Genomic DNA, 19,545 nt, shown 5'->3' with positions numbered 1-19,545 from the left:
GGGGTGCGTGGAGCACCCCATGGCTGAGAGATCACAATTACTAAGAGATTGCAGCAGCTGTGATCTCTCATCCACTTCCTGGAGTGCCCTCACAGCCTATTGGCTGTGATATCTCAGCCTTAGGGGTGCCTCATCTCCCCAGTGGCTGGGAGACCATTGCCAGTGTGGCCTCTCAGCTATAGAACTGCCTACACGTGCAAATTAAAGCTGGATAGAAACCAGCTATAAAGTTATTATGCATTTTTGAGCAATACTTTTTAGCTGGTTGTACCTTTTTAAAGCACAATAGTTAGTTTGCACATGTAGCCAGGCTATATTTATTGCACATTTAGCAAGGTAATTGTGTAATAGATATAATGTGTAGAGGGGGCCTAGGTACTCAAAAATCATGAAGATCGGCTTAAAAATTTTAAAACCATAATAAAAAATGTAAAGTTCCTTTTATGTGCCTTCTGACTCTTAAGCCTTTAAAGTGACCTAGGGTTACTTTCAGTTTTTTATTTACAACAGTAACATCTAGAAACTTATTTTTATTTTTCATGAAAACTGAGGTTCTCGCGCATACACAGGACTCCAGGAGCTGAAGCCTTAAAAAACACAGTTATTATGAGACTTGTGACAGAAATGCAAAAGTAGAAAGTCTGCTTAAATGTTTTCATGAATTATATTAGCACTTAGAAACCTCAACCAGGTTGGGGCTTCTTTGTGCTGGGCCTTGTACACATGCACAGTAAATTTGAGTTTGCTCAAGAATATCCAGTTTGCTACACTGAAGCTTCATTGAAGCTCGGGGCTTTGTGGGAGAAGGGGCCTTACTGCAGGGGTCTCATGTGGAGGGAAATCTTGGCCCCACTAAAGTCAGTGGCTAAACGTCAGTGGGGTCAGCATTTCACAAAGACAGCCTGGCCCATTAGGGTTTAATCTTGAATCTCTGTGGAGGTGACATACAGACAGCATGTCTAACCATCTGCTGGGCACAGGCATGGGAGAACTGGGCAGCCGCCCAGGACCTGGACAGAAAGGGGGCCCAGAAATGGTTATTATTATTATTATTATTATTATTATTATTATTATTATTATTATTATTATTATTATCATCTCTGGTGAAGGTGGGGCCCCATACTAAAAGTTAGCTCAGGGCTGCCAGGAGTCTAGGTACGGTGCTGTAACCATGAGAGAGGGAATTTGGCAAAACAGGCAACCAGTGGGAAGAGACCACCTCAGTGGACCTTTTAAAAAGAAATGGAATCTCATTATTTTAAGAGCCCAGTGACATAGTTTCCCTTTTCCAAGTGGTATTAGTAAGCTAGGTCAAGCAATTAGCTCTAGGAGCACTATTTCCTGAAAATGCATCTACAACAGTAAATGTTGGAACCTCTTCTGTGCTGTTGCTGATTATGGAAAATGACAAGCATACCACATTAAAGAGCACAAGAGAGACATTCAAACCAAATGGGGCTAACTGTCTGAATTAAGTTTACATTAGTAAATACTTCATTAACATTCTGATTACTGCAAGTAGCTCTTTCATATCCTATGGTGCCACAAGCTACTAAATGTATTAGCAGTATGTTTTTAGCAAATGATAGTAGTATAACATCTAGTATAAACCAAATGTAGCTTGATGGTGTGGGATCATGCACAGGATTTGCTTTATTGGGGTAAGTTGTTAGTTCATCAGGTGTAGTATCCTGCCTTCAATGATATTTGATGTAGACGATGGCATAACAACATCCTGTGACTGAAAATCAAAATTTAACAAATTTACGAGGGAAATAAGTTGAGTGTTTTTTGTTTTTCTTAACTAGTGATAGTGGGGGGGGGAGGGAGCAGATAGTGATGCAGGGGAAGGGAGCAGGCTTGGCCCCAAAATGGTGACAGGGAGGGTGGTGGGGCGCACCGGGCCCGGCCCAGCCCCAAAATGGAGCTGGGGAGGAGCTGCCCAGCACGGCCCAGCCTGGCTCTGAAACAGTGGCAGTGAATGTGGGGGGGTGAGCCCGGCGCCAGCCCCACAGTGGTGGTGGGGTGGGTGGACGGGGCATGCCGGGTCTGGCCTGGCCCCAAAATGCAGTGTATCGGGGGCTGGGTGCACCGGGCCCAGCCTGGCCCAGAAATGTCAGTGGGGAGGTTGGGGGGAGGGGCGGGCCTGGCCCTGCAATGGTGGCAGGGAGGGTTGGGGGGCCAGGCCCAGCCCTGTGGCGGAGTGGGGGTAAAGGGGAGCAGGCCTAGCCATGAAACTGGGTGGGGGAAGCCAGACGCAGGCCTGTGTCTCCGCCCGCACCCCTTACCCATCATTCTTGACAGGCAATTGGCTAGTAATCTATACTAGCAGATAGAGCAAATACTTATCGTATAGCAAAAAGCCATTTTATCAACTTTAACACTCAGGCAACTTATAACACAACCTGTTCAGCCTTCACAAGAGAAGGCTGAGAGGGGATCTGGTGGCCATCTATAAACTTACCAGGGGGGATCAGCAGGGAATGGGAGAGACCCTGTTCCCCCAAGCACCTCCTGGAGTAATAAGGCACTGCAAGCTCTTCACTTTTCAGAGCCTCAGCATTGAATGTACACACTGATCTGGGTAAATTTCTCTACCAAGAGAACAGACCTGGGAGAATTCTCCCAGATTACTTGAATCTGTGTACACAACCACTGTCCAGCTTCCTTGCCCTTGGAAGAATCATTTCCAGCCCTTTGCTCTTGAATACTGAGATCAGCAGATTCAGCAAAGCAAAAGGCAAGTTACTCAGATGGTCCCTTGGGGATATCAAGTGAAACAGCTAAAACGATGTTGAAAGCTCCAGATTTGCAAGGTGGAATTATACATTAAAGCAGGAGCCACTGCTTCTTGGAGAGGCTAAAAATCCAGCTGAAATAGTCTACAGTACTGGGCACATGAGGGGAAGAGGTGGTGCACTGCCAGGTCCTGGCCTTCTTTGATGAGAAAATGCATTCACAAGCTGCCAGTCTTGGAGGATAATCACTCTACCATTTGCTGTGGCCCCATTCTCAAAACTCAGACTGCTGCTAAACCTGCAAGGAGGAGGGGTAGAAAAGACATGAAACTAGCAATTTTTCTCAAGACCAAGACTGTCCAACGCACCATTTCTACTGTCAACCTTTTTTGCTTCCAAGATACTTTAATGAGTTTGGCTTTTAGGAAAATCTGGAGGGTTGCATTTTCTTGGCCTGGGATTTGATGGTGCTTAATCACATATTGTATTTCCAAAGCAATACACACACTTACATCTCCTCTGTGGCTGACTGAACCTAGAAATATCTGAGTCTCATTCAAATCCAGATCCAGTTTGTCAAAACCGATTTCAGTTCCAATGGTTTAATGTAACCTGATCCTCAGCTGACTGTTTCCTGGACAATCATTTTTTAGCCAATAAGAAAAGTTTAAATGATACTAACAAGAGACAAAGACAGGTATCGGAGCCTCTGGTCAGGTAAGCCCGGCCGGTCAGGCCAAGCTCTTGAGCTTCCACACCTGACCTTGATCCCAGGCTAATGCAACTGCCCCCCCGCCATAACTGGATTGTCTGCTGAGAGCACCATTCAGCTCTTTTAAGTATACCTGTAGCCTCAGGCTGCAGGCAGGCCTTAACAACAACTCCAGACTTGGCTTTCCCTGACTCTGCTCATGGGTCTTCCCTAGAATTTGGCACCCAGCTCTCTGATTCTCCTGGCTTCTGATCTTGGCTTGCCTCCCAAACTACATTTCTAGGATCTCCCTCTTGGCTCTTTAGGGACTTGGTCCCACATTCTTCACCCTACTGATCCAGACCCTGACCTGACGCCACTGTAACCTGTACTCCCTACCCAGCTGAACCCTTATAACAGGCAGATCTGATGATCAATGTTCTTACCTAAATAGAAATTTCACTGAATCTGGGCCTGCCTTACCAAGCTCTGAAACTTCGCACTATTCATAAAGACCCTACCAAGCTCTTTTAGTGAAATGACAGCTGCTCATACTGCAACAGAAAGTGGCCACATTATAATACACATAATCTTGTAGTATTATCATGATTGCTCTTTAAGAGAACAGCTCATACATTCTGCACTGATTTATGTCCAGAAAATGTTGTTATCCCAATCTGCAAATGGGTGGTTAATTGCCAGGCTGGTCCACTATTGAAGATAGTGCACTATCATGTCTGCCTGACTTTCAGATTCTTTCCAACCCTAACATTTCCTACATGATGCAACACAGAACAAAGTCAGTCTTTTCTTACATTAAGCCATAACACTATTCAGGGACCATTAATGATCTCCTGTGAAATGTTCCTTTGCAAGAAGCAAAGGAACATTGAATAGCAAATGAATTTGTTCAATGTTTGCAGAATTCTGCATCGCTTGGGACAAAGCTCTGAGGAAGAATAGGACTCCACCCTAATGTGACCAAGCTGCAGTCTCCAAAGCACTTACAGGTGACCTCTGAAAATGGAAAAGTCACTGAGTTGACTTTGTTCCCTGCTTAGAGTTGCTAACTCGGATTAAAAACATCTAAAATGCTCAATGCTCTTCTTGTGATACTGTACACTGCTACACAAGCTACTTCCTGTAGCTTTTACATTGCACTTGGGTTATCATCACTGGGAGGTGAAGTTTGAGAAACTGAGAGCGGAAGAAGGAATTTCTGTATTGAAATGGGGTTGATACTGTGGTAACAGCTGAGATCTTTCCTTCCATTTCTGCTCTAAGAAAGCTACACAAGTGGCCAAGGTCATAGGAAATAGGTTCATACAGAAGATAGAGAAGTTATTGCAGCACTAGCCAAGGAGGAGAGGGAGCTATGAGTGAACACAGTTTATCTGAACCAGAGCAGTTAAAGGGAGCTGTCTTTCTCCTATAAGCAGAAGCAAACTACCACTCCCCCTTGCTTACCCACTGCATGCAGCTTTCCTGAGAATAGCAAAATACTGGCCTTTCCACCCCTCCACAGGATTTGAAAGCCCAACTGATTTAAGGATTTTCTCCATGATGGGCTTTGGACAACAGTGGGGAGGGTGCTACGAGTGTAGAGTTTACTGGTGCCAGATGCATGTGATGCAAAATGGCTTTCCTGGCTTTTGAAATGTTTTCCTCCTGGTGATGGAAATCTGGAGTTCTGTGGTTCCATTTAATTTCTGAAGGTCCTACAGCATTTTAGAAAGAAATGGGGAGGCAGTGAGATCAGATAATATCACAACAAACCCAGCTATCTGTAGCCAACATTTTGCCTTGAATGACCACTGATGCATTCCCCCCACCACTTTAAGTCATCCTTCTCTGCTAATAAATAACCATACAGCTCTCTGCCAGAGTATTACATGTGGTATCAGAAAGTAAAATTTATGGGCCTGATCTACAGCTGGTGAAATCAGCACAGTTCCTTTGACTGCACTAATTGGCACCAGCTGGGAGTCTGGTTTGGTTTCTGCAGGTGAAAGAGAAGCAACAAAAACCAGATGAATTCTAGCCACAGTTTCCATTTTCATACAAATGCCACTCACATAAATTGAAAAAAAAAAACAACAAAGAAAACCACACCAAGGAAAATCTCTGTCTCAGCAGTGGATCTGCTCCTAAGTAGGTGGTTTTTTTAAAGAAAGTTTTCCATGCAGTGTCAGCCACACTTCCCCAGCATTCACTCTACTAGACCCCTATGCAGCCATAATACAAACTGATAAGTTCACAATTAAATACTTTTTAAAATCTCATTCTGCATGCAGAAAGCCTGTTTTGCCTAGTGAGTCACTTCTTCCCATCCTGAGGAAAGGTTGAAACCTGAAAAGTTTAATTTGTGACGAAGAAAGGAAATAAACAAACGGCAAAGAGCACTGGGTTAAGAGCTGTGGGATCTTTCGCTGTGTCTGGACAGCACGCTTACTGGGCGAGGCAGTGATACCTCCCCAAACACACCATGGCACAGTCACTCAGCACTGGCATTAGTCCACCCGCAAAGTGCTTCATGAATGCAGCTCTGCTGTTTCTTGATTAGGAACAGTTCATGTGAAACATGTGGCAACTTTGAGGAACCGTTGCCTGGCCCAGTACGTGTGCTGTGTAGCTGCACTTTCCTTCTCCAATGCATGCAGAGCAGCAATGCAAGCTTCCCTTATGCTGACACTCCAGGGTGTCCCAGACTGCTGCTCAGGCTGAGTGGGCAGTTCTGTGGTTACTGAAGGCCTGGCCTGCTGATGTAATGCCGTGCTACTGGGTGGGTTGTTTACAGTGGACACTGACTCTGGGACTTTTAGATTGTCTCATAGTGGCTTGAAGTTGCAGTAATGTACGTTTAGATTGGATATCAGACAAAAAACTTCTTCATCAGTAGAACAGTGAGGCAGTGGAATAGACTGCCTAGGGAAGTTGAGGACTCTCCATCACTGGAGGTGTTCAAGAGGTTGGATAACCACCGGTCAGGGAAGATCTAGGCATAGCTATGCCTCTGTTCTACTATGCCTTTTTCTCAAGCTTCTTGGTTTTGCTGGTTGCTGCATGGGTCTGAGAGGGAATTTTCCCCCCTTCTGCTGCTACATGTGTCAGGATTTTTTTTTAAACCCTTCATCAGAGGTGTTGGATGTTGGCTGCAGCCAAGGCTGGGGATTTTGATTGGTGTGTGCCAGTGCTCCTGCTGAGACTTAAACCCAGAGGTTCCTGGCTAGAAGGTCTTGCCCCTCCACTCAAGGTCAGACCAACTGCCGGATATGGAGTTGGGAAGGAATTTTACCCTGTGGTCAGATTGGTATCGACTATGTGGGTTTTGCCTTCCTCTGTAGTGGGAGAGCAGGGGAAGGGGGAGTCGTGGCTCTCTTCCTGGGTCTCTTGAGCATATTTTAACAACTGTTGCAGCAGGATGGTAGAGGCTGTGGTCCCCCTGCTTTACTTGTAGCAGATTAGGGTGTTATGTCTTGTGTTGGGTCAGGGTTGTCTAGTGTTGCTCAGAGGTTAGACAATGTATTTGTACAGGGTGGTCTGGACAGGGATGATCTTTCCTCAGGCAGGGGGGTTGGACTAGATCAGGGGTTGTCAACCGAGGGTATGCATACCCCTGGGGGTACTTGGGAAGGCCCTAGGCCTAGGTGGTATGCGCAGGCGGGTGAGGACAGAGTGCTGCCGCCCACCAGCCCACACTGATGCCTCCCAGGAGCAAGGAGGGCAGGCAAGGGCAGGAGCTCCCCTCTGTGAGCTGCACAGGTGCCGCCTGGCCTGCCAGACGCAGGGGTGGGGTAGGGAAGCTTGCACTGTCACCACCACCCACCACCCTGTGCTGCTGCTGCTCTGCTTCCATACGCTTGTTAACCACTTTGAAAACCCCTTGACTGGATGACTATGGAAGCTCCTTTCAGCCCTACCTCTCTATGATTCTCTATGATGCAAACACAGACTACCTGTGTTAAAAGATGCAGCTCTTACAGCTAAAGCTGCAGTGGGCTCATACACCAGTAGGGGAAACAAAGAGTCCCAGTGAGCACGTTACATGGGTAAGGGTGCCCAATAAAGCTAGTAACATTCGGTGTCTGTAGTAGCAATGCTTATTTCCTATAAACTGTACCTTGAAGCGCTTTTCTACGGTAGTGTAAATAATGCAACTGTACCACTAAAAAGAAAGAATAGCTGTGTGAGGGAGGAAATATGTAACAGGGGAAGAGAAGAAAGGTAGCTTTGCAGCTGGAGACTGAGATGACAGGGAGAGCTGATCAGGCAGACAGATCCATGGAGGCTTTTCAAGATGGCACAGAACATAAAGGAGAGTATCGCGCAGAACCTACAGAGGGGCCAGAAACAGTGATAGTTTTCAGGAAAGCCTGGAACACAGGACTCTTCTCAGGCCCCCAAAACTAGAAGCAGTCTACTCGACACCACTTCTTTTGGGTTAGCATTGGTTCCTTGGGGCAGCACTTGGGCCGGGAAAGCAGGAGCTAATTAGCTCACCTAAAAGGAACAGTTAATTACACCTTGGGTTCAGTACTGGGGGTCCCAGTGATACACATTCCTGCTGAATAGGCATGGTCATGGGCTGCCTCATAAACCAGAAGCAGCTTAGCCATGGAGCAATTAGTCCTTCCTATCAGTAGAGCTAATTATCTGAGCTGTGTTCATGCAGCTCAATGACTGAGTGTTCCTGACAGCTCCCTCCATAACTGGACGAGGACTAGCTGTGATCCCATAGCACTTGGAAGCATCTTATCTCCTCTCAGAAGATGCAGCTGGACGCAGTGCACACCACTACAAGCATATTTAAGTGGAAGTCGGATCCCCCAGAACCAGCTTTTCCTTGTGGGGCACCAGTTCAGACCCTCTGAATTTGGGACTAGTTGGTTGCTTTAGTCAAGGAGACCTGTGTTTGTTAAACTCAGAAATTAGGGTGCAGGGAGAGAAACACTGAGAAGGCCAAGGGGGCTAGTGGGAGCTGCAGCAAGATCATGTTCAGTATAGGAAGCATGAAATGAACACCTGAGCTGAACCTGTAGTATCAGTTCTGTTCATTTCATGTCAGGCACCAAGGCCAGTGAATAGCTGGAGGAGACTTTTATTAGATACTAGGTCAAGGCAGTAGCCATTCAACACTGCGAGAGCTGCATTGACTGGTATCACTCCTAGTCATTTTCTCAGCCACATCTCTCCTACAACTGGTGTTCATGCTATGCTGTACCAGGGAAACCCTTTGTGCCCTGTGTGTGGCATACCTGGCTATTTGTCCCTTTCTCAGCATGTCTGCTGCATGTGTGATCCTTTCATGTTCCAAGACAGCCTCAGTACTCTTGATAAAAGTCAGGAAAACACCAAGTGTTGTCTGCCATAAGGGTTGCACAAGCAGAGGAAGGCAATGGGCTGTGGTATGAATCAACCCATCTTCTCTGACTCCAGTAGGGCAGTGCCAATTTATGCTGAGTGGGGATCCAGCCCATTTATCACAGGTGAAAAGACATTTGCCCTAAGTGAAGCTGGGGATTAAGAATGGAAGACATAAAAAACCAAGATGTTGTGCTCCTTACACTCCTAGCATTAAAGATCTGACCGTTTCTCTTTCCTATATAGTTGTGCCCCCTGGTAAGGCTATCTTAAGTCCCTGACAAGCTATTTCTGCCTTCTGACTATGCTAACACTACTTGTAAATGCATGTTCTATCTCTGCAGTATTTATCAGCTACTGAGAACTTATCCTTAGCACAGCTACAAACAGCTCTGAAAATTATCTTGGCTTAGAGCCATCTGAATGTCCCTTTGGGCTGCCACCCTGAAAAATCCTTGGCTCTGCAGGTTCCAAATGCTGCAGGGTGTTCACTACTTCTAAAAGTCAGATAACTCATTTTTGGAAATGAGCAAGGTCCTTTTTCAGTTTTGGGCTGTTCCCAAAAGCACAGGTAGGTTCTCTGAGGTGGGAATGTGGCAGTAAAAGGCAGCAGACAAGTTAGTTTCTAAAATAATTATCCATCTGAAATGAAGAAGGCTCCTTACATTTGCAACCTACACTCATGCTACAGATCAACTTTCTCCTGCTCTCATCTTGTTGAATGCTTTGTCTAACGAAACTCTGACATTTCCCTTGTCAAAAACTGAGACGCCAACATAAGGTCCGAAGATGGATGCTGCCATTTTCCCCAACTGAAACACTGTGATATACAGAGGTAGGTGAAGATACAATCCTATTTTTTCTTCAGGAAGCTAGAAGCAGGCAGCCCAGACTATTTCTTTCCAAAGAAGCCAGTCATGCTCTCTGTCATACCTAGCTCTGTGCTTCGCTGATTTTTTTCCCCCCCAAGTAAGAGGATTTTCCAATAGACATCAAAGTGGTCTGCTGTTCCCATTACCTTATGGCTCTGAGGCTCTCTCTTTCACTGCTATTTAATCAAAGACTTTCCTCATAGTTAGCACACAGGATCAGGTCAGCTGAAGCTGAAGGATCTCACTGGATGTGCTGTATATGCACAAGCATCTATATTTTGCACCAAAGATCTTGTCATATTTTGCTATCTCAGAATGGTAGCAAATGACAACAAAAGATTTAAACACAACTGAAAAAACCCAAAAGCAAATCAAAACCAAACAAGAGTTCTTGGAAAAGTACAAATGGATGAAACAGTCTGTTGAGAAAGAAAGAGCAAGTCTTGTCAGCATCATTCTCCTGTGGAGGATGGAAACCTTGGACAGTCTGGCATTGAAGAAACCTTTACAAAAACAGGCACTTCCGCAATCTTAACAGAATAGTTCCTGATGACAGTTCCTCCATCAAACACCTGTGCAGTGTTGGTGTCCATCCACAGGTGGTCTTCCCCAGGCAGGTAGATGTCCCTCTGGACTTGCCCTTGTTCAGTTATGGGGGCAATCAGTACCTGCATTGGGAAAAAAAGAGGTGGTTCAGCACACAAGAGACAGGCAAAATTTGGCCCAGCACATCTAAGCACACAGAGGGACAAATTCAGATAGGCAGCACCTCTGGAAATGGGCACAATCTTACGCCACCTCTGACTGAGTTTCACCTGCTTGCACAAGACCAGAAGTTGGCCCACTGGGTGTCTCATGTAGAGCTAGAAGAGTAAGAGATTGGTTAGAACTGGGAACCACTGCAAAGATGTATCCCTGTTAATTTAGGTGTATCGTGAATCTAAGCACATTACATGATGGCTTTTGTTTCATCTCAATTATGGATATATATACTACAGCTGTTTCTCCAGGCCCACCCTATAGTAGAGTCCAGTCATGCTGAGAGACTGTCCTTGTGATGAGAACAATCTACAAAAGAGGTGGCTGGCTGTATAAGTAGATAATAGACCTAGTCTACAATGTCCTGTAAGAATGTATCCTTTCTACTGCCTTCCACTGTGGAAACAATGAAGGCAGGCAGCCATCAGGTTGTTAGGATTCATGGGCCTCCTACTTCTCTCTGCAGACACTGAGGCTGCCATCACCATGGGCTCACCAGCTACCTGCCTGCCCAAGATGCCTGCCCTAACCAGTGTGTGGTCTGCCAGGCTCCCCAGTGACCCCATTGGATAAGGAGATCTGGTTAGCCTGTTTCCTGGGCAGTGCAGTGCCCTGAAATTCTTCATTTTGCTGGAAATTTAGAATTAAAAAAAAAAAAAGAGAGAGAGAGAAAATGTGAATTTTCTCCAAATTAGAAACTTCTTTTTCCACATGAAAGTTAGATCGTTAACCAACTAAGAATCAGGAGAGGGCGCTTGCAAATATTCAGCACTGTTCATTGGTTTTCCAGGACAAGGTAATGGACAGTAGTATGCAGTTCCTTTCACAGAGATCTTAATAGACAATTGTCAGAAGAGCTAACCATCTGAATAAGCAATGCAGTCAAAGGTGGGGGGGGGGTAGTATTTTATCATCCTGATAAATATCATCCTGATAATTACAGGGAACTAAGACACAGATAGCTCAAGTGACTTGCTTAGGTGACTTGCTTAGGGTCACACTGGAAGTCAGTGGCAGACATGGGAATTCCTTCTCCTCCACTTAAGGTCCTGGGTTAAGTGCAGCTTACTGAGGCTCCAGGATCTGTCTTGAAGTTTCTTCAGTGAATTAACTTTCATTTATCAACCTCACCTGGTATATTTCTTGCACAGAATTAAAAAAAAAAAAAAAGAACCATACAAGTATATTTGAGTGGGAGAACCCCTCCCTCAACTTCTACAGGCTTTGGATCAAGGTCTGGAAGCCCTATAATGCTGCAGGACAGCCTGCTCTCTTCCTAGAAAATAAACATTTTTCATTGCATAATGTGACCAAGATTACATCCTCTTCCAAAGCGTTCCCTTTCCACAATTGTCAAAGGATTTCAATCCATAGCAGGCAGGACTTATGCCTCTACTTGCTACAGCACTGAGGTGCCAATAAAAAAAAATGAGGTGTCCTATTTTTCCATTATGGAATTTACTCCACTGCATCCTCTACCCAGGATTACTTAACATGCCTTTCCCCCAGCTCTTTTCAATAACTGGGAAAAGAGCTGGACTTAAGTGTTCCCATTAGTCCAGGACCTCAGGCTGCACAGACTACCTAGATCATTTGGTTGGCAGTTACTATTTAGCAGTACATTATTCCTTGGACTCCAGGCAAGTCTTCCTCCCCTGTACATTTTCTCTGTAATGACTCTGGAAATACTAAAGCTGAGATTATCAAAATCAGGGCATAAAGGCACCTGAATCCCATTTTAATTCAGTGGAATTTAAAAACCTTAATTTCCTCATCTCCTTTGATGATCATAGCCTTCTCATGTGCTTCGGATAAAAGAAGCTAAAAGGTTACCTCATGATTGAACGATCTGGCATAAAAGTTGTGTCCTCTAAAAATAGCCCAGCCAGCTCCTCAATTATGGCCCCCTCCTAGTAATCCTCAGTTTCCAAAGAGCTGTAACAGCTCATTGTTTTGATTTATGGGAAAAGAACAGTTTTCAAAAAGGATAAAAAGCTCTAGTCGATGGAGGCGACCCAATGTCTTTTTTTCCCCTGCTGAAAGATAAATAGCAAATTCCGGGACTCTGAAACGACATATACTGATAGATTCAACTGCAGAAGCTGAAATAAGTTTCCAGGAACCTCAATGAAACATTTTGCAAGGAAAACATTGCCTTTACCAGACAAGAACCAGGTGGTCTTGCCCAAATTGAAATCCATTCAGAGATGGTGGTTTTGATTCAAAGGTGGCTGTTATTGGATTTAGATGCCTCTTTGTGAAGACTAAAAATCAGAAGAATAAAAGGAAAGAAAAATGCTAATGAGAAAAATTAATGTGCCAACAAAAATTAATATTCTCTCAAGGGCCACCCAAAGGTGAAGATGGGTCACTTTGCTGGTGACATTTTTAGGTTCGTGAAATCTCTCTGCAAAAGTAATTCAAATCAAAAAAGTGAGCTGGGGCTGAACTTCAACAGCCACAGGCTCATAAGAGGATTATTCTTTCTCCAGTCACTTGGTATTGGAAGGAACATGCCATAAAGAATGGAACAAGTGATGTTAATATTCATTTTGAGCTAAAGAACAGCTTTGACAGTGTCTGTGTTCATTAGACTTTTCTCTTCACTCCAAATGCTGTTTATCACACTGAATGCTCATTTCATTGGACTACTTGTACCTGTAAAACCCAGAGGAAAATTTAACTCAGTGTATTAATATGCCTTGAAAAACACATTTTGCAGCTTGTGAGCATGTTCTTCTAAGGCACACAACAAGATGTTATAGCTTCGTTTTCCCTTGTTTCAGTGTCAATCTCGTCTGCCACGACTTTGATGGGAGTGATTAAAAGGGGACACCACATGAGAGGAATGCTCATTTACTTTTAATAACGAGCATCAACAATGCCTGCTCACAAGAAGTGCAACTCAGCTAGCTGCTAGCTATAGGTCCCTCAGGTGGCTCTCCCTACACGTTCCCAATTCACGTATCAGTCTTGCAATAAACACTCACCGGGTGGGGGTTTGCAAGCCCACCCCGCTTAACAATTCACAGCAGTAACGTCCCTGTCACAGATCTGGATAGAGCTGCAATCATCCGGCTGAATCAGCAACTCGTCTTCCAATGGGTCAGATGTCCAACACTCGCCACTTCAACAAGAAGTTCTTGGCGAATCTCTCTCTCATTGCCTGCGCCTCCGCACAGGCTGCTTGCCATCTCTGGCGTCTAAAGCCTCGGCTCCTCTTCCCCTTCCAGGGAAAAGCTGATTGCACCAACAGTCCTTTGTACAATGTTTCCACCCAGCTGTTGTCAATCTCTGGTTGTCTGCCAAAAGCCAGGAAGACTTAATTGGCAATTAAGCCTTTAGTTATCTCAAACAGTTTGAGCACCTCGTCACTGTCAGCAAGTAATGGGCACTTTGCCAAAGTCCATAGCAGGTATTTAACTTCCTGGATGGGCGAACAGTCAATATGTTGCCCAGTTCCATGGATCCGACAGAAAGTTCTCAACAAATTGGGTGCTTTTCCCGAATGTTCCTGTAACAGGGGCAGTATCTCCCTGTTACACAGCTAAATGGTTTTAATTGATAAAATGAAGAAAATGGGCTATTTTAGATCTCCAGCAAGAATCACAGAAAAATTAGGCTGGAAGAGCTCTCAGGAGGTCATCTAGTTTAATTCCTTACTCAACGCCAGTGGCTGTTGATCATTCCCATCTGAACCATCCCATACAAGTGTTTTTCTCACATGTTCTTAAAACTACACAATCAACCCTGCCACACAACCAAAAAGCATGCTGCCCAAAAAACACCAAGAGCACCCTAACCTGCCACACACAAAGCGTTAGGGGGATAGGGGGAGTAAAGGCTGTCAGTGTCTTGCCATTGCAAGCATTGTTAAAATTCACGCAGGAAGTCGGAGGAAAAGGATTATCCTCCCCCTCCCCCCCCCCCAACCATCCACTGCAGTCCATACAAATCTGACCATGGCATAAAATGTCTTCCTTATCCCAAACATGGTGATCAGTCTGACCCTGAACAAAGGGGCAAGATCCTCTAACCAGGAAGCTCTAGGTTTGTCAGGAATGTCTTGCATTGAAAAGCTTGTCTAAATCTATCCCAACTACACAGTTGCTCCAACAAAAGATATTACCCTAAGAAATCCTTGTCTCTCACATAATTTCTGGACAATCATGACTACAAACATCACTCTTACACTATCATTGTCTACCAAAACTTTCAGAAGATGCTTGATACTATATTACAGGATCTGAACAAGTGAAGCAGTCTGGCAATATCCTTATGGGAGTGTGGTAATATTTTTAAAGTGAATGTGTTACTTCAAATGTATGATCTATTACATAACCTACCAGAATTCCCCAATTTTGATAAAATCAACCAAATGCTTAGCAGGTTTCTGTGTGGAGAGGATAAAGGGGGTTGATTTTAATTAAAAGCTACCAATTAAAATGGGTGGCTTTAATCTTCCAATCCTTCAGCAGTGGCTTCTTATTAAGTCAGGCTATGTAATGGACAACTGATATAACTGATAACTCTTCTGTATGGAAGAAAACTGAACAGGCACTTATGTTTTCCTTCCCATTATCAACTGTTTCAGGCTCAGCATGTCTTTCTAATTCTCTAATATCTACATTTTTTTTAGCCAAGCAAGCTTGAAAAATATAACAAATTTACTGAAGTAATGCATTGTTTGTTACATTGTAAGGTCTCTATTTCAGGTAATCCTGTTTTGAAGTATAGGTCCCACAAACTGCTGTGGAGAAAGTGGATAGATATGGAAAACAGCTTCCACTGGGAAATCATATTAAATTTTTCTCTGAGATGTGATGCATTTGACCTTCCAAAAAACAATAAAATGGCAATATATGTAGTTGCATTAAGTATTGGAAAATTGGTTTAGACATGAAGCTTTAGATGCAGCAAATGCTCCAGATATACTATTTTTTTTCCTTGAAATCTGCTTCTCTCCCACATTCTATGCCATCATGCCATGAATATATAACATTACATAACAGACCTGATATGAACTACTTAAGAGTCAAGTGGAATGAAAACTTAGCTACTCACAGGATGGAATCCTAGCAGATATTCAAACATCTACAGCTGATCTTAGACTGCATCTTATACAGCAGAAGATAATTTTTGTCATAAACTTGTCTCCCTTTAAGCTTAAAAATTAAATATAACTGGTGGTAGATGCATGTTTGAGATGCAGTGCATCGCAGGCAACACTTGTTTGCATGTTTTCATTGTCCCCTTTAGTGATTATGAATTAGGGAAGACATCATGTAGTTCAGGTTGATATGTGTAGTTGATATTATGAAGCAAGTATTTCTTAGGGCAGTAGCTTTTATTGGACCAACTATGTAGATGGAATAAAGTTAGATGGGCTTTCAAATACAAGCTTCACATTATTCCTGCCCCCAAATATGGTGATCACTCAGTCTGACTCTAGGCAGAGGGGTAAGACCCTTTAGCCCTTGCACACCCCAGTCAAAATCTCTAACCTTGGCTACAGTCAACACCCAATGCTTCTGCGAAGGCTTAAAAAGTCCCTGACACATGTAGCAGCAGGGAGGAAGGGGGAAAGGGAGGAGGGAAGGAGAGAATTCTCTCCCGGCCCTGCATGGCAACCAGCAAAGCCCAAAAGCATGGGAAATACTAGGCCTGTATGAAGCACCAAGTATTTGATTTGGATTCGGCTGATTTGGAGGGGCAGTGATTTGATTTGGTGATTTGGATCACTTTCCCAATTCGATTCAGCCAATTTGGATTCAGAGAAGTGCTCTGGTGGAAGTAGCCCACCACCTTCCTGCATTTTGAAATAAGCTGGCTTCCTGCCGTAGTGACGGGACCATCACTGGGAGCCCTGTCCCCCTCCAAGGCGTCCCTGACTATGAAGTGGAACTTTGTTGGCCTCCACTGTGTGGCACACAAGTTGGCATCACACACTGACTTGATCATATTGTCCCCGTTATAACCCGTGGGTGAGCTCGTCCTGTTCAATGAGCCACCCCTGCACCATGCGGTTCATGGCCATCATGATTTCCCTTGCTGTGTGGGACCCATCCATCACCTCCACTTGAAGAAGAGTCCACTAACACCAAGACTGATCAAACCAGTGCTCTGTGAGGGAGAGGTAGGCATGATCTCCATCCCAGCTGGTCCAGATATCTGAGGTGAAGTTCAAAGCTACCTACAGCCCTGCCTTCTGCAGCCCCTCCCTCAAGTACTCCCTGCATACCTCATATAGGGAGGGCACCACCGTCCTGTTAAAGGTGCGGGCACTTAGTATGATGGGGCCATGAAGGTCATGAGCTGCCTGAACCCTGGACGCTCAACAAAGGAGAAGGGCCATCCAGAGCAAGCATCTCCCCAATGCTCTAGGTCACTTCACTTGCCTTCAAAACCTTCCCCCCTTTGTCTCCACCCTTCCCCCACTGGTTCAGGGTGGCCTGCCACTGGTTCAGGGTAGCCTGCTTCTTGGGGCTGGGGGCTTTGGAATGATAGCAGGACTTCTTTTTGGGCATGCTCCCACTGGTGCCAAGCTGAGGGCAAGAGGGTACTGCCTCCTGAGACGCAACAGCATCACCATGGTGGCAAAGTATTTCACATCCTTGCCCTGGCTGATCTCCCTTCAGCAGTGCTGGCAGGTAGCATACCTGGGATCATCTGCTACCTCAAAATGATCCCGCACTACACTACCACCTGCTTCTGGGTTGAGGGTGGGGATCCTGCCTTATCCCTCTCCTCACCAGGCAGAGGCACAACAACAGGAGGAGCTGAGCCACCTGCCCCCACAACCTCCTTTGAGGTGCCTTCCAGAGGAGACCTGCCTCTAGGGGAACTTTGAGGGGTGTGGAGCACAAACTCAGATTCCCCCTCCTTCCCCAGAATTTTCTTTGCTATAGCCCTGAGCTCCTCTGCTTCCAGATCCAGCTCCTCCTCTGGCACTGGAAAGCTTATGCTGGGAACTGAAATTGGGGTGGAGAATGTCATGCTGCTGCTGGTTAGTGGTGTTGGTGGTAGTGGTGCAGGTGCAAGCACTGCTACCACATCCTTGCTCCCACTAGCAGCAGAAGACTCATTGCTGCTAGGAAAGAGGGTGCATCTACGTTTGGGGTGGGGGGAACTTGCAGCTCTCCCTCTGCCCCCTCTCTCTTCCCTGCCAGAAAACCTGGCACCTGCCTTTCCAGCACGCTTCATTCTGTTTGGTGTGCTGCAAAATGTGTGCATGTCTGTAATATGTGTTGTGCTTTCTTGCATAGTGATGAGACACTGTCAGGGAAAACACAGATTTCTTGTTGTGGGGGGAAAGAATCAAGACAGACTAATAAGAACAAATAAGAGGATTTTGGGGGAAGAATTAATTGAAAGGAATGGATAGGGATAACAATAGGGATTGTAGGCAAGGGTAAGTAGGAAAGGATTGGATACGACTTACAAGAAGAGAGACTACCTACCAAGAAACTAGGTAGCAAGCCAGAACCCTTGAGACACTGCTGGTCCAAGAGTGACACAGCTCACAAAAGGCACAGATCACTTCAAACAGCTTTATATGTTGTTTCTATGTCTCCCCCAGAGAACTGTGATGGGAAGGGAATTTAGAGAAAGATCACAGTCACTGGCCAGCTACAGATATCAATATCAGAGCAGTCTTCCCCCAACTCTCAGCCTTTTCCATATATGGAAGATTACCCCTCCCCATCCCTCTTCTCAGTTCTGTTTCCTGCAAGCCTTCTGAATCTCTCTGAATCTCTCCGAATCGATTTGGAGGCTTCTGAATGCATTCAGACCTTTTAATGGGTCTCTCAATTCGAATTCGGTGATTTGGCCACCAAATCGGGCTGAATCTACTCCGAATCAAATTGGTTACTGAAGCTTCATACAGCCCTAGGAAATATCTATAGTAGAGCATGAAATATTCTTTGTGAATTTTGGCAGAGTTTTAAATCCAGTTAGTATGAGATAGATGATTTTGTCATTCAAGCAGCTCTATGACATTGTGTTATACCTGCTTTTTAATTCTGAGAATATTTTAAAGTACAGGCATAACAGCATTGCCTGCTTTTAAAAGTTGTGGACTCTCCATCCTTGGAGGTTTTTAAGATGCAGCTAGACAAAGTCTTAACTGGGATGATATAGTTGAGGATAGTCCAGCTTTGAGCAGGAGGTTGGATTAGATGACCTCCTGACAGGGCTGTCCCGGGGGGATGTGAATTGAGATGACCGCCCTGAGCCCTGTGCTTTGGGTGACCCCACGCTTTGGGGGGCTCTGCAGAGCCATGCAGAGTGACTCTATGCTGCCACCTGCTTCATGTCCAGCCACTCAGCACCCCCCCTGCCACTGAATCCGCCGCTGGCTTCCTTGCATCCAGGGGCGGGGCCCCACACAGGCTGATTTGTCCCGGGCCCCACAGCCTGCTCAGGTCCATCTCTGCCTCCTGAGTTCCCTTCCAACCTTCATTTTCTATTATTCTATGACTATAACTTGAAGGATGGTTCCAAAGAGGATGGAGCTAGACTGTTCTCAGTGGTGGCAGATGACATAACAAAGAGCAACTGTCTCAAGTTGTAATAAGGGAGATTTAAGTTAGATATTAGGAAAAACTTTCTCACTAGGAAGGTAATAAAACACTGGAACAAGCTACCCATACAGGTTATGGAATCTCCATCCTTGGAGGTTTTTAAGGCCTGGTTAAACAAAGCCTTGGCTGGGATTATGTAGTTGGGGATGGTCCTGCTTTGAGCAGGGGGTTGGACTAGATGACCTCCTGAGGTCCCTTCCAACCCTCATTTTCTATGATTCTATGACTTGCACTTGCAATTCTCTACTTTAAAATTCTGCCTTTACACATTCTTATTCCCCTGGAAGTCCAGGACCCAGTTTGTTACATTGCTATAAGTTACCCATGCACTTTTTCATTGTACTCCATTGTATTTTCCATTGTATTAACACAACAACCTGTATCTCTCTACATCCTCTTTCTAGATCTTTACCACTTACTTAACTATGAATATAGGAAGGACATTGCTATGGGTCAGATCATGCTCCCATTGAAATCTGTGGAAATTTGGTCCTGAATTTTACTAGGATAAGAACCGGAACTAAAAACTAGCACATTCT

At 44.9% G+C, this 19,545-nt stretch overlaps 1 protein-coding gene across 1 annotated transcript in view; it reads right to left on the bottom strand.

Moving 5' to 3' along the window:
* Positions 1-515: 515 nt before the first annotated feature.
* LOC102572547 (SITS-binding protein) overlaps positions 516-19,545 on the bottom strand; it is an 87,859-nt gene continuing 68,829 nt past the window's right edge. The window contains exon 10 of the mRNA XM_006264855.4: positions 516-10,330. Within this exon, the coding sequence (XP_006264917.2) occupies positions 10,115-10,330 (216 nt within the window). The 3' untranslated portion in view covers positions 516-10,114. The remainder of the gene's footprint in view (positions 10,331-19,545) is intronic.

Source organism: Alligator mississippiensis, chromosome 2, assembly GCF_030867095.1.
Source record: "Alligator mississippiensis isolate rAllMis1 chromosome 2, rAllMis1, whole genome shotgun sequence".
NCBI lineage: Eukaryota > Metazoa > Chordata > Crocodylia > Alligatoridae > Alligator > Alligator mississippiensis.
The sequence above is the reverse complement of the archived record's forward strand: the minus strand, read 5'-3'. Positions and strand labels throughout refer to the sequence as shown.